At 40.6% G+C, this 25268-nt stretch overlaps 2 protein-coding genes across 2 annotated transcripts; both read right to left on the bottom strand.

Annotated features, from left to right (window-relative positions):
* Positions 1–1949: 1949 nt before the first annotated feature.
* Positions 1950–10425, bottom strand: LOC139147570 (uncharacterized). The gene is made up of 5 exons (XM_070718695.1): positions 9189–10425; positions 6509–6604; positions 5354–5476; positions 5037–5086; positions 1950–4684 (listed from the first exon to the last, which is right to left on the bottom strand). The coding sequence occupies exons 1-5, from the start codon at positions 9727–9729 to the stop codon at positions 4601–4603; spliced, it is 894 nt and encodes a 297-aa protein (XP_070574796.1). The 5' UTR covers positions 9730–10425; the 3' UTR covers positions 1950–4600.
* An 803-nt stretch (positions 10426–11228) lies between these two features.
* On the bottom strand, positions 11229–25266 carry LOC139147573 (chromosome transmission fidelity protein 8 homolog). Its single transcript, XM_070718699.1, has 3 exons — positions 25142–25266; positions 15700–15817; positions 11229–12994 (listed from the first exon to the last, which is right to left on the bottom strand). The coding sequence occupies exons 1-3, from the start codon at positions 25162–25164 to the stop codon at positions 12755–12757; spliced, it is 381 nt and encodes a 126-aa protein (XP_070574800.1). The 5' UTR covers positions 25165–25266; the 3' UTR covers positions 11229–12754.
* Positions 25267–25268: the final 2 nt, after the last annotated feature.

Raw genomic sequence — 25268 nt, forward strand, 5'->3', positions numbered from 1 at the left:
GGACTTAACATTTCATTGGCTACATTTTTCAATCAAAATTTTGACGAAAATCTGAGATATATTGACTGGGATATATTTTATAAAGGCAACAAAATTTAACTTCGGCGCTCAAAGCAAAGTTTGAAATGTCGTTAATTTAATGCAGCATTTTCGGTGTTCATTTCGGATGAAATGTCTTCATTGGTCCATTAGTACTTGTGTCATAAGGCTCAATGTCACGTACGTTGACATATTTTGGAGTTTAGGGGTTGTTCTGGTTTGGTTTTTTTGTTTGTTTGTTTGTTTGTTTGTTTGTTTTAGAGATCTTTGTTTTCTCATTCATGTTTTTTTGTTCCTTTACTGATCTGTAAACCGCCTGTCCATTTTCCTTTGTCTAAAATATGGCTAGATATCTTGCGTCATTAGAATTACTTGATTTTCACACGAAATATCTCCATTAACGTGAATTTATCACCCTGGGATACTGCGCTCTCTCCAAAACATGCAAATTTTAATCTTAAAATCTGGCCATAAATGTAAGTGTTGACATCCTAATCAAAAGATGCTCCGACGTTGACAATGTGTTTGTGTCACACACAGAAAAAATGATTGTGGATCAAACAGTATTTCAGAAACTATTTTGATCTCAAGCATTTAATAATCACTAATATGTCATGATTAGTCATTCTCCTTGGCAATTTGACAACATTGCGAGTAATTTAGCTGACGATAGAATGTTATCCCCGGTACACATTCTCTGTTGAGGTCGTCAAAAACTAGCAACGTACATTTTTCATCTTGTTTATTTGCTTTGATATACTTTTTTGCAGGAAATTCTGGACAGAAAATCTTTCAAAATCATGCAGTTCATGCAAGATGCAGTGATTTTCCAAGGTGAGCTCTTCTGGCTCACAAACTCAACCCAAGCCATAACAGTCATGTGATGTCATGCTATACCTGGAAAGAACTTGAAACCATGATACTGACAGACTATAGATGTCCAGCATTAGGCCCCCCCAAAAAATCGGTTTGTTTCTGGTCATTGACATGTGGCAAAAATGACGCGGCTACGCGATTTTTTTTTCATTTTTTTTTTTATTTTTAGTGGAATTTGATTACATTTTCCCCTTTTTTCCATAGGGGGCAAATGAAAAAACAGGAAAAAAAAGAGTTGACACGCACACTTTGAAGTGATGCGCGCGCTGACCAATAACAAATCAATTTTTTTTTGGCCTTACCATGCTAATCACATATTTACCTCTCTGTGACTAAATATGTGAGTGCGACAGACGGGAAGCAAACGGCTTCAGATCGAATGTACTATAACCGTGACCTGTACCCGGCCCTGTGTGGACGACGTCGCATGGGGGAGAATACCCATCATCACCATGACAACGTATGAACTTTGGACATCATGACCTTTAGCAGTACCAGGCACCGATGTTCCGTCATGCCGCTCCACCTGGACTGTCTAATGTCCGTACTTTATGAAATATTTTAAGTCGTTTAAAACTTAGTTTTCCTGTACATTTTGGAGATTGGGCTTCGCGCAAGTTTAAAATACAACTAGACAAATATGCAAAGTAATTCCCATGGAGTTAACTTCGACGATGGATCCGTCAAGGTAGAATGCGCCTCGAGGACAGAGATTTGGACTCTAAAACTTTTACAACATTGGTTTGGTCTACCACAAGTTTTTCAGTTCGTGAAAATCGAAAAAAATGTATATTCTCCACAGAGTTTAACACAGAGACGGCGGCCATTTTAAATTTCAAATGTCGGGAAATATCGGGAACTTTGTTTCTCTACTACTGAAATTTTCACGGTGGTCCCAGATTTTTATTTTTATTTTGAAAGAGAACGGTTGAAAGTTTGTTTGACGAAAGTTTGATCAAAAGTTTAATTCTTTCATTTTCGAGGCGAGAAGTTTAAAACAGTTTACTGTAGAAAGACGGAGCTAGTATACATAATATTTTTATCAAAAATCTTTATTCGTAAAAAAGTCAGACCAAATAAAATATAGTACTGACAGATATATATTGACAACTTTCACGGAGTATACAAATGCAATGTTAAAGTATTAAAAGAAGCGTATTAGTACAGGCCTGTAAGAGTTGAGGTCATTTGGTATACCACACAAGTTCAATAATCTGATTGTGCATATAATATATCTTGTAGATTCAAGAAAACATGTGCTAGTACGCACCAATTGGCGTTTCGTTTTTCACTGTTCCCATGGAAACATTGATACGGTGCGGCCCCAAGAGACGGTAGCTCCGTAGGGCTTCACCGCACTGATACGGCAGTCGAGAGCCGTCAGTCGATGCACAGCCGAGCGTCGAACGTAACTACACAGATCAGGCTAGATTTTCGCCATTTCTTTAGGAATTTGGCCACATGCTTAACAATGGTGTGAATTATTCTTATAACATTCCGCTTCTGTTATTGCTTCTAATGCATCATAACAATGTTTAAAAAATTACAAAAAAAACTTCATTGCCGCCTAAAAATTACATGAGTATGCAGAAATCAATATTATTTAAAAGGGAACACACTTGAATTCATTTCAAATTTACTAACATTTGGCAAATTTATATAAAAAAAAATTTTCATAACTTACATCATAGAAGTTCGAATCATATAGAAAGACCAAAACAATGTAATCATTTAGACAAAACTAATTTGTAGGAACACTTTCATTCACACGCATGGTTAGGCGCGTCTTACGTATGGTTAGGCGCGTCTTATGCGGGTAACAATTGTATGTGCGCAATTAGTGATTGTATTTCCGATTGTACAATGTCAACGTTTGGCAGTTTGAAATCGCAGCTGGTGCTCGAGTCGTGTGTAGGCATGCGCAGTCTCTCGTGCTATGGGAATTTGTATCACAGGCCGTAACAAAGCGCCGACTCATCAACCACCGTCCGTTTTTTTGCGCTGATTTGTCCCTTCAAAAATTACAACATGTACAAATGGCAGTCAACTACACGTACTTCACATCGATAATTCACACTGTAAAGTTTTACATTGAGCTGTACAATATTCTGTCAGAGATAATATTTTGCCATTGTGATAAAAAATCATCCCCTGCCTATTCTATTATTTCTTCTTCGTCATATCCATGTAGAGTACGTACGACGAAAAACTTAGAACATGCCACGTTGACAAAACAGTTCACATGGCGTAATGGAAAGACAAACAAACATACTATGCTTGTAAATACTTTGTTAAAACAAAATGTAAGTGAAAAAAAAAGTAGACTTTGTGAATAACACCCGTGAACCATTCTTTAATTTCACAGTCAGTAAACTTTGTGACTGTACTGACTGCCAGGGCATAGTCTCTGCGATGGAGGGACCTTGGCCTAGGGTACAAGTTCTTGTGCGTATTTGCTGTCCTAATGACCATATAATTCATATCTGTCACCATTAATTGCTAAACTGGCCGGTATTAACTCCCTTCTTCCGAGGTCTGTCTGTACATCTGCAGTAGATCAATCAATCAATCAATCAATCAATCAATCAATCAATCAATCAATCAACTCCTATTGGTCCCGAAACCTACAATCTCATGAATTATAGTATCCCATGTCTGTTACAAAATATGTGAACGACAAATGGCACGGCTAACATAACAAGAACAACCTGCTCATCTCAAAATTCCAGTCTACGCTCCTCGCAACACGCTCATCTCGGTAAACATTTTAAACTCGAGTCGACATTGCTTCTGGTGAGTGTCTTAGAAAATCTGGCATCGAAAATACCGACACCCTGAGTTAGGTACAGGCAAATGGAAAAAAGGCCCCCATGGTTATAAAGATTTCCTCATCATGGCATGTGTGTGATTTCCAAACTTGATTATCTGAAAATTTGCTCTTATTATCTACAGATTACAAAGCTATTGGTGAATTATGACGCAGTAAGGACCAACACTAACTTTCCTAAATTTTATAGACCCTTACAGTATGTAGCATCTTTGCAACCTGTTTACTTGCGCGGTTTATGAACACACGTTTTGATTAATCTCTGAAATCAAGGTTTTCGTCAAAAAGTAGATTCGTTGCATTGTCTGGCATTGTCTAGGGTTAAGTGTTGATAAAAAACCTCTCCCGCATACTGATAAACACGTTACAAAAGTAGGTTATGCGTTCTGTACAGTGTACTTCAAGGATACAGACTGGCGCGCTCTCTTTTTTTCGTCTCCCCCGAAAAGCCAGGCCTACAAAATTACTAACCATAGACCGGTGAAAGAACACTATAATATTGACTGATTAAACCAAATGTAAACACACTTATTATACGTGAAACACACTTATTATACGTGAAAGTCTCGGGACTGTAATTGGCTGAGAATTCCTCTTATCGTGAGCAGCGTAAGTTTGAAGATAAAATATATGGAAAATATATGTTGCGTCACACTCAATTCCTCGGAAAGACTGGTTTCATTGACATGTGCTTGTGGCGCCATTTTAGTTTGTAAATGCTTGGGTGTAAATCAAGAAATAACATGTCAATTATTTCAGTCACAGTGACAGTGTTGACCAGCTTTGTATATACTACAAGTGTACCAATGTCGGGTAAGGATGACGGGTCCTGTCGCGCAATTCAAACAGAGAAACAGATCATAGATTGTTGAACTCGCTGATTCCGCACGCCACTTCTACTTCGTCTTGATCCACCAGAAAGGCTTTGCTGTAAAATGTGCCCTGAAATTGAGTGAAATGGACAATGTCAAGATCAATCAAAGTCTAAACGGATTTTCTCGTGTGCAAGATAGAAGAGCTATAGTGTTACCTAGAGAAATTGAAATAAATACATTGTGGAAATAAAGACATAACTAATATGGACACATTTACACCAGAATTGTCTCTTTTTTCACTCCAATTTATGTGAAAAAAAGTTATTTTCCACAAATTAGTCCTTGAAAGATGAGCATGGGTGTGGCGACTAATTACACCCGATAAGCCTGACAATTAGTAGCCGGAAACATTTGCTATCGACGGAAAAATCACCCAGTGCCCCATGATAACACGGCACGGTGTGTTTGAAAAGTCTTACCTTTGGAACATATGCTGGAACATGGACTTCGTATTTGTAAGCCATGGGTCCTGTGAAGAGAGATGAATTGTTCAAGGGTAAGGTCGAACAATATGCAGTCCACTACACGTCTGTCTGTCTGTCTGTCTGTCTGTCTGTCTGTCTGTCTCTCTCTCTCTCTCTCTCTCTCTCTCTCTCTCTCTCTCTTCTCTCTCTCTCTCTCTCTCTCTCTCTCTCTCTCGCTCTCTCTCTCTCTCTCTCTCTCTCTCTCTCTCTCTCTCTCTCTCTCTCTCTCTCTCTCTCTCTCTCATATTCAGAATGATAAGCGAATAGCTTACCGGCTGGTAGCGGGCACTGGAATAGCTCTTCGTCTACTGTACATAGATCAAATTTATTGCTGTACAGTTCCATGTTGTCGTACCTTACTGACATATGGATTGTCCCATACTCTATTTCGTGGGCTGAAAAAAAATATTTTAATACATTTAATGATATGTATAGTTACAAACCGTGCTTATCCCTGAGAACTTCTATTTAGAGTTGAGATGATGTTGTGATATTTCTTAACCAACACGACAGAGATTTTCTGAAATAAATGTGTTGAATGTGACGCAATCATCAAATGACGTATGGACATTACCAACTTATGTGAATCTTCTTGCCCAAGTATAAAATTTTGGAATTTCACTTTACTTCTTCGTGTAATTTTTGCGAATCTGGTCCTCTCAAAATGACGACTTGAACTACATTTGTCATAAAAGCCTACGGGACAAGGTATACTTAGCGTGGTAGGGGAGTTCTGCCTGCGATGGCATTTAAAAATCTGTACACACCAATGACAGACACACAAAGTACGTTTCTTTAATGACCCAATTTAACGTGGCCCTCTGCGGTTGTTATCAGAAGAGGATAAGCATCTCACGAGATGAGCGATTGTAGCGATAGTCGCATACCATCTCAACCGCACTGACCACAAAGCATCGAAGAAACAACTTCAACCAAGTGCTGCAGACAAGTGCCGCCCGACCCTTGATCTGACGCATAAAACACCGCTTATAGCTGGATGCGTTCGCGACCCCCCCCCCCCTACTCCCCGAGAAGTTGCGACTTTTCAAGCGTTAATAGTAAAATGTAACACAAGGTCATCATGAATTCTGTCTTTATTTCACATCAGACATGATATAGGTGGCATGTTTTCTAGCTCCGTGGCAGTCAGTGGGTGGGATTGTTGGCAACGGTGTTCATCCATTGGTCTCACGCCGTCTGACGTGTGGCGGACGGGCCGAGGGATGATTGATATATGAGCCACTAAATTATTTTTCATAAATCACTCTTGTCTGGTTTGCCTCCTATAAATATTATTGACAACGTGGGGCATTCCCGGAACGAGCGTGCATGTCAGGTGACATATTATCACGGTCCCTCCACATTATATAGCCCGTACATTCACACAAGACAAACTTTACAAGAGTACAATGGTATAATAAACCTACGCCATGTGATGTTGAAAAGAATGACCGATTTCACCCCTCCGTTTTCTTTGTCTGCCATCAATAGAGTTTTGCCAACCAACTTCCGTCCATCTTCGTCTGTAAAAAAAATGCAAAACAATCGATTAATACTTAATAGATTACCAGTGGGTAAAGACTACTGAACTTTATAAAACTAGAAAAACGCTCTTCGTAGCAAAGTTTTTGTTTCTCCATGTTTGGAATATTCCATAAGGTCTTAGTCATAGAGCAAAGTTTAATCGTTGTATACACAGGATATGGGGTTTACGCACTTTTTAACGAATACCAACACACCATAGTATGTTCTTTTAAATTAGTATCATTCAAAAAGTTCGTAAACCTCTTTCAGAGAGAGAGAGAGAGAGAGAGAGAGAGAGAGAGAGAGAGAGAGAGAGAGAGTGATGGAAAGAGAGAGAGAGGACGAGAAGAGAGAGAGAGAGAGAGAGAAGAAGAGAGAGAGAGAGAGAGAGAGAGAGAGAGAGAGAATTCGCAATAGTTTTCTACTCAGTGATTAAAATGGGCTGATGAGAAAATACGATTTGTCCACGGTACATGTAAGACGAGAGAATGTGTTCTTATATTACTGTTACCGAATAACCATGGACCTTCTATTTTTTAGGTCCATGGAATAACAAAGGTCAGCATACTGTACGTTGAACGGTGCTTCTCAAATACTGCTAGTTTAAAATAGTATTGATGGAAGAGTGAAAACATTGGAAAACAAAAGTGAAGATCGTACAAGTTGGAATGTGATCTGTGATTTGGCTGATTAAACACACCGTCACACGTCATCGTTAAAAAATAGCTTAGACACGGTTAGGGAAATCTATAAAATTTGAATAAAAGCGTCAGTCTACCAAAGAAACGGCCGCGCTGGTTGCGATTTTAAGTTGATCCAAGTACATGAATGTAGCGAAAATCAGATGAAGTGCGCCACATCAGTTTGAAAGTATTGAGGCGGTTCTCCTTCGATAGAAGATGTGCGCAAGTGCTGACCGCGGGGAAACCCGTGTCAACAAACTTTTGTAACCACAGGCTGCTTATCCTGATGGCGGTGATTATGATGATGATAACAGGGGCCGGACAAAGGCTATCTATTGTTATCTCTGTCACTCGAAAATCAAACATTCATTCGCAACATGTTAACAACTAACAAAAGTTAATTAATCCTTTCGACATTGCCCGGTGGCCGGACAATGGCCAGTGCGTCCCTCAGGAAAGGTGCCCACATCCGGGTCATTCGCTTTCGATTCAAGAAAAAGCATGACAAAATTTAAATACAAATATTTATTCAAAACCTTTTTACGCGTATTCGATTTCACATGAATGCAACGTAATACGTGGGCTAGGACTTAACAGGTGTGGAAATGCCGGTCATGTTTAATAATAACTGTTTGTGCTGCTTTATAACCAGGTGCAATAAATACGAATACCTATTCATAAATGCATTCCTGCAACGTTCACGCAGAAACTGCATAACCCCAGGGTCTGAGGCAGAAGTAAAGGACGCGTACTGTCAACTTATCTACCTTCATGACTTATGGATGACTCACAGGTTGTACATATGGTTGAGTGGCGAAAACGGTTTAGTATTGCAACGGAATGTGTTCATAGGTTTAACCATGTAGTTAGAAACGGAAACGTTTCTAGCTCCATGGTTTAACCATGTATTTAAAAAAAAATTTACATCCATGGTTTAACCATAAACAGTGGATCGGTCTATGGTTCAACGACAAGCCCGCCATAATCGCAACGACGGAATCGCATATGGAAACACAACTCCGGCCAGCATGTCCCTTTTAACCGCAATCTAATCCTCGTCACAAATGGTTAAGGGGTCAAACTTAATCCAAAGAAAACAAATGGGAATTAATGAACGGAATGGCGATTAACATTGTTTAATGAGGTGTTCTGGCAAGAACGACGGAAAAAACTGTTAATCATTGAAAGGAGTTTTCTACCTCAAAATAAATTACCTGGCAAAGCGGTTTGCCAAAAATATTCCTGTGGCGATTGAATAAGCAAGACTCCGTACAGGAAATGAACTTGAAAATTAAATGCCGAATCAAAGGAGCTTGCGATGTAGGTGGAGGAATATCGCCCTCTTTTGCAACTACCTACAGTCCATATACTCCACAATGAACAAAATCCTCGAATCAAGACGTTGGCTCATTTGGGCGGAAGTCCTTAGTGTCATAGGTCACACAGAAGACATTTGCTTACAATGCTGTCTTCCAACCAATCGGAAACAGCGCGGACGAACTTGAGTACCAATGCTGTCACCTCAAAGTCGTCTTTGTTCAGTGAACGTAAACAACTTCTCTGAACAAAGGAACTTCCTGTCAAAAATATATTACAAACAACAGAAACGCAAGACTATGGGCTGTGCCCTTGCCTTGTAATTGTTAATTCACTCGCAAAAAAAAACAAATTTATGAACAAGTGCTGCGCATGTTCACATATTATTTTTTTCTTTTGCTGGACTAGGGATACAAACAAAGGAACATCGGCATTGCGACTTAAACGTTTTCACTTGTTTTGTTCGCACGTACAGGCAGTCCATGGAGGGACAGGGCCTCACTTGGAGATGGAGATGCTCACTTGTGCCTCTATGGGCAGTCTAATTCTAAGATACGGAAAATACTGTTAAGTCAAAACTCACCACATTTTGTGTAGATATCACCGATTGATACGTAATCGTTATCAAAAACCCATTTATCCCAGTCAAAATCTTGCGGATCGACTTTGTGGTTAACGTCAACCGTGTTTTCGACTCTCTCCTGTTCTTGCACTATTTCCACCTCGTTGATTTCCATGACAACGTTGGCGCGTTCCCCGGCTACCTCCGGCAGCTTTTTCGTCTCGTTGCCGCTCTTCGTCGCTGCGCCTTCTTTCGTTGCGTTCCCAGGTGCCGCCGATTCGCCGAACTCCGTGATGATGATGGCGGCGGCGGCGACGTGTCTCTGCGCCGAGTTGGCGGAGTGGAGAATCTCCTGATGGCTCTTCAACGGGTAGTTTTTCTTGGCGTTCATCATCTCTTTGTTGGCGGCCAGGATGTCCACCGCGTCGGCATGGTTGAAGTACATAAAATATATGCCAGTGAAAACCGTGAAAACACAGACAACGATGATAATGTTCCTTTTGGCGCTCATCTCTAGTCTCTTGATGTAATGTTTTATCAGAATTCTTAAATCAGAAGACATTCACTGACTTTTACGATGCGTCGGCCGTCGCGGTTCCAACCGGCTGCTGTGACGAGCGAACGTGAACTTCAATGACACTGGCAAGGTCAGGACAAGAGTGTAAACATCCAACTGCGTTTTGTACAGTCAACGTGCGACAGTACAAACGTACGAAAAAATCTTTTCGGCATGGGTTTCAAGTGCTGCGCTCAAATGCCCCGTCTCCGTCACGGCATGACCATTCGTCAAACTGGTATCGGGGCAAAGTGTCCTTACAAACCTGCTGAACACACGTTGATCCTCGACTTATAATCAGTAGATTCAACGGAGCTGATAACGTTCTGAGCACTTCTGAGGGTGTCCGATACAGCTCTAATACTAACTTGTTGATAACCTTCCTTTATAAATGGATCACTTTAGTCATTGTATGCAAATTGGCTCTCGGCAACCTTATTGGGGACTGGCAATGTGTGGGCACCACTCTCGCTCTTAAAACTAATTGCGTAGTTGGAAAACTGAAATTGCACTAAAGCAACGAACTTTGAATACAATAGTAAATCCCACGCAGTATATGCGTGTGCGGAATGGTATCACGTTTCAAAATAGCCGGACTCTGGGCCAGTAGCGGGGCTAACGAACTTATACCGTCTGAATGAGCCTGAAGCGGAGACACGGTTAAAAGTGCGTCTACCTCTCGTGTTTACATTGTCTTGAACCGAGTCCGAGTGTGGGTCATGGCGAACAGGACGCCCTCTTTCGGCGAATATAAATGCAAACGTCAGCATGGCAGCAAATAGCTATTTCCTTTGTTACTTCTACAGTCTAAAAATGTGCAGTCTAAAAATAGGAAACAAACTGTTGAACCATAGACCCTCGAGTTTTTCTCGAGGGTCTATGGTTGAACAGGGTATCGGACAGGCAAAGACGCTACAAGCATTTACTTTCAAAAAGTGAGCGATAACCTTTGCTTAGACAATTTCACATGTAGGCCTAAACTGATTCCCGGACAGTGAAGGGGAATCTCTACCGTCTGTGGCTGATCATAGGCCTAACATTTGTTAGCCTAATCCCTAGACGAACTATTTTTGCCTTTAGATATTTGGCCTTCGTGGAGTGTGTACGAAGGTCGGAAGTGAAGTATAGGGTCTAGGCTACCTTTATCATAACATGGGTCGGTTTGTTCATGCACACACGTGTAAGTACATGTAGTTTGGTCACAGACAGTAGAAAAAGGGGTTTCGTCACTCCTTGATCAGAATCGATGTGAACAAAGTGAAAACAAAAACTTATGGTTTCATATCTGTAAATTATGCTCGTATCCTTTCCAGCTTTCACTTTCGTCCAAAGATGTAGTGTAACTTCCTCAGTAGTGAGTTGATCTTTGGTCTTGGCGTAGTCTGAATCTTACAGTCATTTCGTTTGACTGAATACTCTCATTAAACAGTAAGCCAAATTGGCGGATGATATCCTGTGCTTGTTGGCACGATCAGTGAGGTGGAAAGAAGTAGAAAATTTGGGAGTACCTGCTTTTATTATCCTAGTCATCAAATCAATCATGTCTTTGGAATATTTTCATCATTTACAAACATTCAAAAAGAAAATTCAAATAGGTTCCTGAATACTCTAATTGTAGAAAATTAAGGTACAATTCCAAGAATACTGTCATGTTTTAATAATCATACCCTACCAATATTTATACAGTTGAAAGGTTTAAATCAAACTGTCGGTAGTCTGCACGTCTATCACACTGAGTTTTTCATTGCTGGACATTGTGAGTGTAAGAGTTAACTTGGAACATATAACGTATACTGAACATAGCAAATAAAAGTTATATGGGTATAAAACTGATGGGGTCAATAAATTTGATGGGTCACAAAAAGTCCAAAGAAAAAAAATCTACTACCGGTGAGGGCGCTGTTATAGTTCCCCCTCTTTCATGCAGGCCTGGCAGTATGGCCAAAAAAAAAAAAAGAAATGTTTCTGGTCAGCGCGCGCGTCACTTGAACAACAGCGCGTCACCCTTTTTTTTCTGTTTGTGGCCGGTGGCCGTGGCTGACACCAAACCAAAATGGCTGAAGAGAAAGAAAAAATTCTTTGGGGGAATGATCAGTGACTGCATGAACAGTATATATGTGACTATATTGATAAAACTATAAAACTGACCCTCCTCCCTCCCTTGAGGCAAAAAAATAAAAATAAAAAAAAAATAAAATGCGCGTCACCGCACCATTTTTTAAAGAAAGACCTGACCAGAAACATTTTTTTTTTTTTTTTTTTTTTGGCCTATGGCCTGTGCTGAAGGCCAATGAAAGATTCTTGGGTGCACTCATTGACAAACTTTGCGTGTGAGGATAAAATTTGAGGCCTGTACACTATTGCTAAAAAATCAGATTTCGTAAATTGTTGCGGTTATGTCTTATATTTATACACGTTATTGAGAAACTATCTTTGAAATACGGTACACTCTATACATACATTTCTGACCCAGTTGATGATTGGAACGGGAGTCAAATGGAAAGGAATATAATTGGTTGGCAAATGTCATTAGCGTGAACTGAAGTAAATTTCAACATAGTGTTCAAGCCAGATAGATGCTGATACTGAAGTATGAGTGAGAGCAACTATTCTCAACATGTTGTCAAATTTACAATGTATGGCATGATATGCTTTGAATATAAAATGTCAAATGACTGCAGTGAAGAAAGATAGTGTGCTATGCAGCTTTCTCTGCAATGTATGAGGTAAAAATGTACTATTCTGCCATAGTTCTAAGGCGATAAGCAATGGTGCAAGAATTTTCACATCTGACCTCCTGATGGCGCTCTATAAGTTTGAGTGAATCCTTACAGTGTGCCTTACAGAGTACTCCAACATTTTTCCACTGATCTAGTTTGACAAAAACAGTACTGTCATTGCTCAAATGCCATCCTAGATCATCTGTGGTACAATGGCAATGATTGGTTAGGCATAGATCTTCTTTGGTACATTGGCAATGATTGGTTAGGTATAGATCTTCTTTGGTACATTGGCAATGATTGGTTTAGGTCTAGACCTTCTTTGGTAGATTGGCAATGATTGGTTTAGGCCGTGTCCTGAACTGTATCTTTCTTTTGATAACAGCGGTAACAGTGTAGTGTCTGTCTCTTTTGCTGTGGTCGATCTCCATGGCGACATCATCTCCTGGCAGAGCCTGGCTCTCCTCTTTCACGAGGACGACGAAAGGTTTATCAAGATCAGTGACTTTTCCATAGAGTATGTGATGTCCAATGATCAGTATTGGTACACCCTGCAATGTTTACAATGCAGAGAGAAAGATCTTTGTAAGCACATTTTGCTTGAATGGTTTTGTAGCATGGGCATGACTTCACAAACATTGGCAGATTTCAGGCAAGATTTTAAACTAAAACAGAATAGTTGTTCTATGGAAATACATTTTGCTGGCAATGTGCAGCGATTGGTTGGTTGGTTGATTGGGATGAAACTCGTTGTTATTGAATCATTTTTAATCAGCCAATCGGCTCCAGACGTTGCAGTAAATTAGGACAATCTACCAGTCAAGTATAACCTTCACCCAGGGCTGCTACACATTGGTCAATTGTCAGGGCAGTGACCGCTATTCTCGAGCCTGCCACAATAAAGGGTACCGTAAAATTCCCAATTGAAGCCGCGGCTTGTATTAGAAACATTTTTGAGGGACCCCTGGGACCACGCACTGAAGTCATGGTGCGGCTTCAATTACGTACATTTCCTGTGTTTCGATATTTTTCTCAATGCTCACCAAGCATTGCAGGGGCAATCGCTATTGTTATGCAAATTAGTACCAATGCGTGAATAAATTACCCGCATAAAAAGTCCCTACCCTAGTGTAACTCCAATATAGAAACGTTAGGAGAGTGTATTTGGTCGTTAAACTTGGTAAAATTCCTTTTAGATAATAAGGAAACTATTAAAAGATGTTAAAACAATGGGAAACTCGAGTTCCCTTGACAGCATCGTAAGGAAAATGACACGTTTTTCCAGCACTTTCTTGATTCTCTGACCCTGGTCACCCCCGTCCTCTAAATAGAATAGTCTCACTAAGGTCGGCCATGTTGATCAGCAGCGGGCATGATGTCTTTGTTTCAACTTCAAGTGGTTTCAAGGGGTTTTGGACGCTGAAATTTCACAAAAATGTCACTTCTGTACTCAGAGATTGTACAATCAATTTCTTTGGACGTGTAAGTCGATTTTGAAAGCAATAGAAGATCAAATGGTGTTGAAAAAAAATCGTGCATAAAATTAGCATAAATTAAGCGTCCACTGCAGATGGGTCCCCTTGATTTACAGCCGTCTTGTGTTGCCGAACCGGTGGCTCGTACTTGAATAGTGCAATAAAGGCAAGTGAATGACCTTTGGTAACTTTACTGCAATGTTTTTGTGAACTATTTTGCGGTCAAATTTTATTTTCTCATGATCAAAAACGGAACGTTTACAAGCTTATACGCACCCACCATGGTCATTCAACAGCCACAGTACAGTATAGGCATGGCAGTTCATTATGGCAATATGATGCAGGTGGTGGTGTTGTACGTCAGGCATCGGTAAGGGTACGTGGGTATTGAATGAAAACTACGTATTTGAAACATGGTATCTCAATCTCTCAACTATTTTAACTTGTACACAAACACCGTTGCTTCAAAATTGTTGCATCAGGTATTGACTATGGCGGTGTTTACCACACTGACAAAAACTTCGGCCGTGTTCAAACATACACACAAACGTACCAATACATGGGGCATTGTTTGTACTTTTGTTACTATCATTGACAAAATGCACAATGGTAGAAGTGTTAAAAAGGAACTTTTTATTGTGTTTTTTTCTGTAAGAAAGACACCTGTCAATCATTAGCACAAGTCAATGACGCATTGCAAGCCAGCTGGTGTGAATTTCAGCATGCATTGTTTCATGATGGGCTCAGAGAAGGGGTGCGGCTTCTATTATGGTACAATTCAAAAACCCCAAATGGGCAAACAATGAGCCAAGACAATGTTTCAAAGTCAGGGTGCGGCTTCAATTAGAGGTGCGGCCTCAATTGGGAATTTTACGGTAGTACGGTCAAATAGAGTGGTCCCTATCATTTGTGTAAGCAACTATCATAAACATGTATCGCAAATGCAGCACAAACTGTTGGCTAAATCCAAGACTTTTGCTGTTCACCAACAAGAATGCGCACTTTCTTCACACAGAACTACCTCTGTTTGGTATCAAGCACACACAAGCATCCATCGTGCATGGTACACACATGACTGAGACAGTATACACATATTGACTGGCCATGAGGGCAACAGCATACGTCTGTACCCCGAGGGACTGTGAGTCACCCCAAAAACAGACTGTTTCCCGAGGCCGTAGGCTGAGGGAAACAGTCTGTTTTTGGGGGTGACTCACAGGCCCGAGGGGTTAAAGACGTATGCTGTTGCCCTCATGGCCAGTCAATATGTGTTTTGTAACACATCTCATCCGTAGCCATGCACAAGAACGTACTATACACAAAACTTGTCTCATATAGGCCTACGATGTAATATGTTGGAGTGGTTCAGTAAGAAAACGTTTTTCCTATCAGGATCGCAATACCTCTGCAAAACGTTCAATGCACCTCGAGTCCTTGTGGAAACCAAAGCATTCAATTCTTCTTCAGAAAGTAGGATAAACCAAAAAATTCTCGACTATCGTTTCGATCGGCCGCAGACGACATCTTTGTTTACATTCCGGTCCGCGCACGCGTCAATGTCGTTTTTGACGTCAGCGGGCATCATTTTTCGGAACTGATGCCTGGCAGGCAACAGTTCCAACAAATGATGCCTGATGACGTCGTTTACGTGGATCAGCACAAAAAGAATGCATCCCACGTGACTATCAACTGGCGAATTAGAATACAGACTGCGGATGAGGTGTGTTACAATGCTTTCTGATTGCTGACGATAAAAGAAATCAAGCTGGAGAGCTGCATACCTTTTTATTAAAATGCAGGTCTCCAATGAAATTCCCGGACAGATCTGTTTCATAGCGAGATACCAGCTCACCTTGGAGTTCAACAATCGTCCACTCTTTACAGCCATCGTTACTGGCACTGCAATAAACCAATAAATTGTGAATACAGTTTAAAGTGGCCGATTTGTACATTGGTGTCAATATTCTCAACAGGAATCTCCACAACTACTCTATGATAACCTCATTGGCTGCTGTAACCCTTTTACCTGCCAAGTTCATATCTCACCATCAGGTCAAGTTCGTTAAAACTAGTGAAGCACAATATGTCCCATTTGGTACATTTTAACCAAAAATTGAACATTTGAATTCCCATGAAATCAGAGATACTGTAAACATGATTTTTATAGTGAGTCTAAAGCTGTTGGAACAGACCAAGCCAAATGGGTGGAAGCACGTGTGTTTTGGCTCAATACTGCTTTTCACTGAGTTGGCTGATGGGGAAGTGATACTGTCTGGCAGGGAAAGGGTTAAAAAGTCAAATTGGTACTTTCTAGTGACATTGAAAATTTGTGTCAATTCTTGTAAAATGCTACATTTTTACACTATCCTGTAGTGAAGTAATCTTGTGATATCGTGCAATTTACTTTCAGTGTAAACAGTCAACTAAATCTTAGCTGAGACAAGGATCACGTTATACCTTTGTGATAGTGATTGCAAGTCAAGTTGCTCTTTACAGACCATTCAATCTGTTCAACAAGTGCAAGTGCTGCACTCAGCTGCATTAGCATGGCTAGGTTCGTTCAGTGGTCAAAATATTTTCTGATACAATGTGAAAATCGCATTTTTTCCACTGATTTTCAAGATGTTAAGGTACCACAGTAAGGCTGGAACTGATTGGTAATGTTAAAATCTTGTTCTACTATTTCTAGCCATGTAGTTTTTCGAAAAATCGGTAATGAAAAGGCCATGATTTCTTGTCTTGAAAATCTGATGTGTGAGCTGGGACAGTGGAAGGCTGCCTAGTTTACAACCCGAAGGGTTCGAAATACTGGTGGTTTTGCGTCCAAAGACCACTACTTTTTCACTTTGGACCACCAAATTTGAATTTTAGTGGTCCACATGGACCACCATTTTTTTCTGATAAGTAATGTGCCGTCGCCGATGAGAAGGTTTGGGTTGGCGATCGATCAATCTTTCCGTACACCCGTCGCAGTTGTAGCGTGTACACGACAGAGGAGCTGGCTAGAGACGGTTTCATGATGCACGGAAATCAAAATCAGTAATCATGTTAGCTATACGGAATGGAAGTCTAGAAACTGTAGGGTAAATAATTTGAATTTATAATTATTTTGTAGACGTCACGTTGATCCGTGCTTTTGATTGGTTAAAACATAGCTTGTGAATATTCATAATCTAAAAGTCTAGCACGTGTTCAAAGGGCAGTTGAATACAATACAGCAATAGTCTATACACGACCTCGCGACCTAGTCTTCTATGGTGTCAAACTGTTTGAAATGCAAAGTATGAATACTTTATTCAAGTTTGGTTTTAAGAAGACGGCGGCTAAGGACAACCCCGATGTTTCTCCCGGTACTTCCAGTCAGAGTTCCGAAACAGCTACTTCGAAATCGTCAAATGAAGCCCAAGAGTCATCAAGCAAAGTTGAAACACCAAGTACGACATCTAAAAAACAAATTCAGAACACGAAAGACGACCACGGTGAGTCTGTGACGATTGATTCACCGGCAAAGAAAAAAAAAGTCAGCAAAAATTTGCTCCAAATTGGAAAATTGGTCGGCCATGGCTTGAGTATGATTCCGAACATGGTTCTATGTATTGCTCTTACTGCCGTGAGTACGGCCGTGACACAGGAAATGCATTTTATCGTGGATGCACGAATTTCCGTGTAAATACGTTGTATCAACACGAGAAAAGCGAGAGTCATAAGAAGGCTGCTGGTGCTAATGCGGTACGTAATTTGGCTGATAACGAGAGTACTCCGATGGAAAAGTGCATGATCAATGCGGAAAAGGAACAGATCGTAAAATTAGAAAAACTTTTCCGTACTGCATATTACTTGGCCATAGCTGAACGACCATTACCGACTTCCCCGGACTGTGCGAACTTCAAGAATGTAACGACGTCAACCTCGGTGAAACATACAGGAATGACAAACAAGCTATGACATTTATTCACTATATATCGGAGATGCAGCGAGAAGAACTGAAGCGGAAATTACATGGCAGCAGTTGTTTTCTATTTTGATTGACTCTGCAACAGATGTCGCTGTCATTGACGAAGAGATCATGTATCTACGTTTGATTGATGATGGTCTTCCAGTCACAGTATATTTTTCACTACAACAACTCGCGCGGTGCAAACAGTGAAGGAATTCTCAGGTCCATTGATACTGCTTTTAACCAGAAACTTGATCTAGATCAACAACAATGGAGAAATAAAATAGTTGGCTTCGGAGCAGATGGAGCTGCGGTTAATTTTGGACATCGACGCGGAGTTGCTTCACTCATTTGTAATGACGTTCCTCATTTGATATCAGTCCACTGTGTAGCACATCGGCTCGAACTAGCAATTAAAACCGCTCTGAATAAGTGTCGGTATTTTAAAGACATTGAAGATTTCTTTGTTAACATTTATAAATTCTACACAAACTCGCCATTAAACTGGACGGGTCTTCAATTGTGCGGAGAAACGATGAATGAGCGAGTATACAAACCATCCAATGTGATAGGGACACGGTGGATCGGACACCATGAACGCGCTATCATCAACGTTGTGAAGGATTACCTACAAATGGTTACCCATCTCGAACAAGTTGTACTTACGGGCCAGTCAACTGATGCCAAGAATAAGGCTAGAGGTTTCGTGCGACACCTAAAGTCATACCGGTGTGAAATCTTTGTACGTTCTGATGGATGTATATAGAGTACTAAGTCGTCTCTCACTGACATTTCAAAAAAACACTACATCAGTTGAAACAGTGCAGACGTGTTTCAGAGTGGCAGTAGCTTGTTTGCGGGATCTAATTACCAATCCTGGTCCCCGAGAAATCGAATTTGATGGTCTTGTGACAGTGGATGAAGATGGTGTAAATGTCACCTTCAAAGGTATCCAATTAGTTGCTGAGAGAGGTGCTACACTTCCAAGAGAACAGTATGATGAAGCAGTAAATGGTGACAAAGTTGTACTCATCCAAAATACGATTGAACAGTTAGAGGCAAGGTACCAATCATTTGAAAACAATGAAGTCATGAATAACAGTAGAATATTTGATCCAAGGAACTGGCCAGTTGATGATATCAATGCTTTGAATCAGTATGGAAATGTGGAGTTACAGAACTTAATTGCACATTTTGAGGAACTTCTGAATAGAGAACAATGTGACACAAATGACATTCCGATAGAATGGACAGAATTGAACTGACCACTAGGGATGTTCTAGTAAATCAACCAGCACTGACCTATCATGCCTTTTGGCAACGGCTACTACGGCAACAGCCAGACTCTCTTAAAAATATACTCACTGTAGTGAAAATTATCTTGTTAATTCCCATTCACACAAGTGAGTGTGAACGAGGATTTTCCATAATGGGTAAAATCAAGACAGACTGGCGATGTAATTTAAGAACAGAAACTCTCGATAAACTAATGAGGATCAAATTAACAGGTCCGCCATTACCCCTATTTAATCCCCAGCCTGTAATCCAGGCCTGGTGGATGCTGGAAGAAGACGACCAGCTGTTCAGCCGTATGGTCCACGTGAAGCACCTGATGAATCTGGCAGTGACACTGACTAAAATGTGGTGGACCACTTATCTGCTGTAATGGACCACCAAAATTCAAACTTGGTGGTCCAAGTGGACCACCAAGTAAAATTTTGAATTTCGAACCCTGAACCCGTATGTACTGCGCAGTTCACCGAAGTGTTCAATGCGTGAAAAGATAAGCATCCCCGCCAGCGCGTTTGACTGCAACTTTTTATGAGCTGTCAGGCAACTTGTCACGAAAGAGTTTAACGCGCCAAACTCAAAACATTGTGGCGCGAAACCAAAAACATTCACTCGCCAAACCGCAAAGTCAAAGACACGCCCACTATGATAATATTATGTTGCACGTTTTTCAAGGCTCACAAACAGCTTCGACGGCCACATTCACGTCAGCAGACCGGCATATTTAGCGACATGGCAGAATATAATTTTGTAAGTTCAACTGGACGGAGATTGAAAAGGGGGAAAACTGCCTCCCGAGATTTGCAGAACTGTATTGTACAGGAAATACTGCTGCTTGGCGGAGATCCAGTTACTGGTAACTTTTCTTCTTTTCGCGAGGTCGCTGAAAAGTTTCGTTTTAGTGATCATGGGGTGCGAAAATTATGGCGGCGCTTTGTATCATGTAAACCAATAAAGGGAAACAGGGGATCGTACCCGAAGCTTAAAGATGGTGACATTGAACTGGTTGAAACATTAAAACGCTATCGGCCATCTATGACGTACAGGACTATTCAAGAAACTGAAAGATAGCGGAGTATGGCGATACTGCCGATATCTCCATCAGTACGATTGGACGAGCTGTGAGAACACGTCTATCGGATGGGCCCTGGACGTTCAAAAAGTGACGCCAGTTGCTTATGAGAAATTCACTGATGCGAATATTTCCTACTGCAACGAATTCGTGAACTTTCTGCACGAACAAGACCCGCACAAAATCCAGTTCTTTGATGAAGCTGGTATAAAACTGACCCAAGATCTCAACCCCAGATATGGTCACGCTTTGCGTGGCGAAAGAGCAGTTGAAATACAGCGGTATATGAGATCTCCTGCAGTAACTTTGCATTTGATGGTCAGTCTAGAAGGGGTAAGTTATGCCAAAGTTATCAGAGAAAACACCAATACCATACAATTTTTACAGTTTTTTGAAGACGCAAGTGACAACGTACGTCTAGTGACAAACCGGCCGGTCTTAGAATATGGTGATTTCATTGTCGTCGACAACCATCCAACTCATCACCATGAAGGAGGTCGATACTTGGGCGCTTGGCTTGATTCAATGGGTATTTATTTAGTATACACGCCATATTACTCTCCTGAACTAAACCCTGCCGAATTCGTTTTCGGAAAACTGAAGAAAACGTTGTCGAGACCGGACTTCAACGCTCTGGCCAGAGCCGGCCTACACCTCGCGGTTCTCGAAGCTTTACGCGAGATAAAACCATCAGATGTTCTCGGTTATATCACAGTGTTGGCTTTCTGATTTGGGACATTTAGCTCTTGTTGGACATAACATAGCGTAGTTTCATATCTAGTTTGTTCACACTTCTAATGTCTATTAAAACTGTTGTTCGATCGTGATTGCACCCGGACATCGCGTTATTTTTGAATGTCATGAATTTTCTCTTTATAAAATTAAAGCGCATTATTGCAAACAAATCATTAATACTACAGATAAAATCAACAGGAAACTAATGTAACTTTTATAACTTTTATTAAAACAACCAAACAGGGACTAGTAGTAACAAAAAACAACTACGTAAAAACAAATCGTCATAGCCTTCAAGTAACTTGCCTGCTGTAGAGCACACGTATACGAGAAATACACTAGACAGTTACTTCTTAAAACTGGCAAAGCTACGTAAATACGAAGTGTAATATTTATATGAATACATGTTATAGTATTTAATAAACGCATGCAAGCCAGTTTGATTTTATGACGTCACAAAACTTGAGTTGACCATGACGGAATGATATTCATGAAGTTCACTGTTTTCGACACAACAGACACAATTTTGATTTGATTAGTCTTGAATAAGTCACCCTCTAATTCACGCCAATATACAGATTTTCAAAGTTGAATATTTTGTCCATAACAAATGGGCTGAATCGTAAACAAATACCCCAAGGTAAAAAGTAAAATCAAAACAAATTGAAATTGTAACACTAGAAAAAGCCAAAAGCACATGAACACCAACAACATGAAATTTCAAACAACTCGGTCTGCTCTACCAATTATCTATGATTTATGCATGAAAAGTTTCATCTTTTACAAATGAGCAACAAGAAAAATGTTGCAACTCGCAAATAACATGAAAAATCTATAATTATCAAATGAATACATTTACCGTATACGGTAATGTGAACTTTTTAGTTTTGTATTAAACTGACCAAAATTTGATATAGACTTCTGATTTTTAAATTCACAGTGAGGAAGTTTGTAATAATTTCTAATGATCCAGCTGTTTAATGTTTATCTGAGATCGGATGCTGATTATACTCATATAATCCAAAGTAAACGAAATGATGTGAAGAGTTTCAAAATTATCGCAGTAATTTCAAAATTGTGATACGTGCAGAGCAAGATCAAGTTATCGTTCTCAGTATCCCAGTGAAAACTGTGACTTTAAATCTGTATTGTCACTCAGGAACTTTCACTACAAGTCTCTAAGTAGACGCGCTGATTCATACAATGCCATCAGATTACTCGTATTTTCATCTTCCGTATTTTGTTGTAATGAAACTGTACTCAAAGATTGAGTATTCATCAGTGGAATACGGATGCAATTTTTACACTGTTTGCATGACTGTTGTCAGTTACAGATGCCAAGGAAAATGTTTTACAAAATGGCTGCATGGAATCTCCGACAGATTTAACTGCAACCGGCAAAAATGGCCGGATAATACAATAGTTTGCACAGGTTGTTTCCACCTTGAGTTACCAGGCTTTGTGCTTGTTCACTCAAATCGCCTGCATTGTTTTCCAATGGTTGAACCACAGGAATGGTATGGCATTGAGCAATGCCCTGGCCACTCGTTGCAATGTGTGGCCATGTGTAGGAACTCTGCTGCAGTGGCAGTGATAACCAGTAGGGTATATTTGGTGGCACTCTAAACATTAGAGGGTTAATAATATTATGGTTTGTTGGAATTAAAACCCATCCATTCATCATAGCTATTTTGCTGTTTTGGCGGTGACTTTGACAACATAGATTCAACAGTGAACATATTTTTCTCCGACGCCTTCGAGTACTGTTACGCACAGCTTCAGGCGTGTTTTGAAATTTGCCGTTATCAAATGTTGAATTGTCAGACTGACGACCCAATGACAGAGACAAACTTTGAGGTGGAATTTGAGGGTTTTTTGGTTCTGGCAAACACTCAGGGGGTGCATTATATTTTGTTTTGACACTTCTTGTGTCTTGTTGACTTAGTATGGATATTTGTTCCTGCATATTTGACAAAACTGCAAATACGCTGTTTATTATTTTGTCACTATCTGTCCCAGGGCCTGTATCAGAGTCGCGCTCATTTTGTCGTTCCGCTTCGTATGTCTTCATACTTTGTTCCATTCCTAGCTTCAGTAGCAGGTCATCATGTTGTTTGGCCAGTGTACCGATGTCTACATCACTAGTGTGTTCAATGTGTGATGAGGTTCAATAGCATTTTCGGTCTTCTGCCCTGGCCAGTCCACTCCTTTCATTTTCCACAGACTGATAACTTTGCGTTCAGCTTTCTTTGCAACATTTACACGTGGGAGTTTCTCTGCGTAATTTTTGACGAGCTGCTGTAAATCTGCTGACTCATCGGGTACGTCACCATTCAAAGCAGTCTCCAGTTTTCTGGCATCGGTGTTCACTTCCAGCCAATTCACTGAACCGTCGCCTGACAAATATTTGTCCCTGTTGCTGTTGATTAACTTCTGTCTTATTTTAGATGCATAAGTACTTTGGGAAGCTTTTATACCCGTACTGAACTGTTTCAGTTGGAGTTTTTTCTCTTTCATTTTCTCTTTGACTGACTTGATTTCGTTTCCGATGTTGATCATCTTTCTTCTCTCCTTCCTGTGTTCACTGCGGCCGATGTCCTTGCAAAAGGATGCACTTTCACACTTAGGAAATTGGCAGTTGAGCACATTATGTCCCAATCTTTGGTGACAGTTACTGCAAGATGGCCCAATTTTCGTTGCACCTGTTGGCCGAAAAGATTCCTGCATACAGCTCAGCTCTTTTTCTAGACGTTTTAAAGTCATATCAGAATCTTCGATCCCCATTTCAATGTCAAACTTCATTTGCTCGACAGGTGTCATATAATTACTATGTTTCTTTGACCGTGACTTATGTGGGGTCTCCTCAAGTCCGCCATACTGTTGCGCGGTACTCGCGTCATCATTTATTGTTGGTGACTGTGACCGCTTTCTCTTTGCAGAGACTGTGATGGTAGTGTTCGTGGAATTACATCCACTAGAGTAACTTACGATACTGCCTGTGCCTTTAGCTTGAAGATTCGGGGGTATCTTGTCAGTCTCAGCTGGTTCTGATGACCCGGTATCTTTGATAGGAGTTCGTAACTTCGCCGATTCGTACAGTAGCAGGCGTTTATGTCCTGTGGGAATTTCAGGTAAAAAGTCCTGGATGTCCTCGGGAGTTAACCGGGCCATGGCTCGCAGGCTGGTGTACCCCGCATGTTTAAGGCTTCCCAGATATTTCAGGAGTTCAGAATCGATGTTTTCTAGCCACGATTCTAGCTGCTTCTCCCTTGTCGGCGTTCTATTTACGTTATAGGGCCGTTCACAGTTTACGTCACTGTTCTCTCATTAATATGCAAAAATAAATATTTGTCCGCATTTTTAGATTACGCTTTTGAAAATTACGCATGCAAGAACGACGAAAATACATCTCAGTGGGCGACTGCTAGTATAACAGTGAATACTAAAAAACATATTCACGACTCAGAGTACAAGCTGCAAAAACAGCCACGCATGCAACATTGATAAAATTTGTCCGCATTTCAAGCTGCGTGTCCGATGTCGCGCGCGTACAGCTATATTTAGTAACAAACCTGTAACCGTGAACAAGGCTATTCCTCATCACGCTACCGTCAGTACAGTACCGAGAAAATGTTGTCTGCGACTCAGACTTGAGTACAAGAAAGACCACGTTTCTCGAAAAAAATGATACATTTGGAGGCGTGGTTTTAAAAAATTGTTTTGGCGAGTGAATGTTTTTGGTTTCGCGCCACAATGTTTTGAGTTTGGCGCGTTAAACTTTTCATGTGACAATTGCCTGACAGCTCATAAAAAGTTGCAGTCAGACGCGCTGACGGGGATGCTTATCTTTTCACGCATTGAACACTTCAGTGAACTGCGCAGTATATTGAAGAGAGTGCACGGCACTGTACACGGTGGCTCCCCTCTACTAACAGCTTTGGAAGCCCAGTATTATGATGGTACTCCTTGGCATGTGTTTGCTATGGCAACAATGATAGACGTGTGTACATTACATATGCCTGGTTTTTCTCAGGCATAATGTACACACGTCTACGGGGCATAGACGCCGAGCGGAATAGACCATTCACAAGTGACTGTGGCTGAAACACAACGTCGGTAAATAAGTCTCCGAACTGTTCTCAAAACCTATGTGAAAAGCATTTGACTGAAAACGTTTCGATCTACTTACATCTTTATAAACAACTGAACCATTTGCGATGGTTGTGTGCGAGGATGACCACATCAGACGGAGTCTGGTCCAGCTGTTTTGATATTTCGCGCGTTCACTTCCTAAATCGCGCGAGATTACAGTTTTC

Source organism: Ptychodera flava, chromosome 13 (assembly GCF_041260155.1).
Source record: "Ptychodera flava strain L36383 chromosome 13, AS_Pfla_20210202, whole genome shotgun sequence".
NCBI classification, from domain to species: Eukaryota; Metazoa; Hemichordata; class Enteropneusta; family Ptychoderidae; genus Ptychodera; species Ptychodera flava.

What these genes read in the sequence shown, in the direction of transcription:
- LOC139147573 (XM_070718699.1), bottom strand. Translation starts at nt 25,164, where the DNA reads ATGGTTCAGTTGTTTATAAAGAT. An exon ending in GTTCAGTTGTTTATAAAGAT is followed by an intron (nt 15,818 to 25,141) that starts GTAAGTAGATCG and finishes GGTTTATTGCAG; the next exon opens with TGCCAGTAACGATGGCTGTA. An exon ending in ACCTGCATTTTAATAAAAAG is followed by an intron (nt 12,995 to 15,699) that starts GTATGCAGCTCT and finishes TAAACATTGCAG; the next exon opens with GGTGTACCAATACTGATCAT.
- LOC139147570 (XM_070718695.1), bottom strand. Translation starts at nt 9,729, where the DNA reads ATGTCTTCTGATTTAAGAATTCTGATAAAACATTACATCAAGAGACTA. An exon ending in TGATATCTACACAAAATGTG is followed by an intron (nt 6,605 to 9,188) that starts GTGAGTTTTGAC and finishes TTTTTTTTACAG; the next exon opens with ACGAAGATGGACGGAAGTTG. An exon ending in CCAGTGCCCGCTACCAGCCG is followed by an intron (nt 5,087 to 5,353) that starts GTAAGCTATTCG and finishes CTCTCTTCACAG; the next exon opens with GACCCATGGCTTACAAATAC.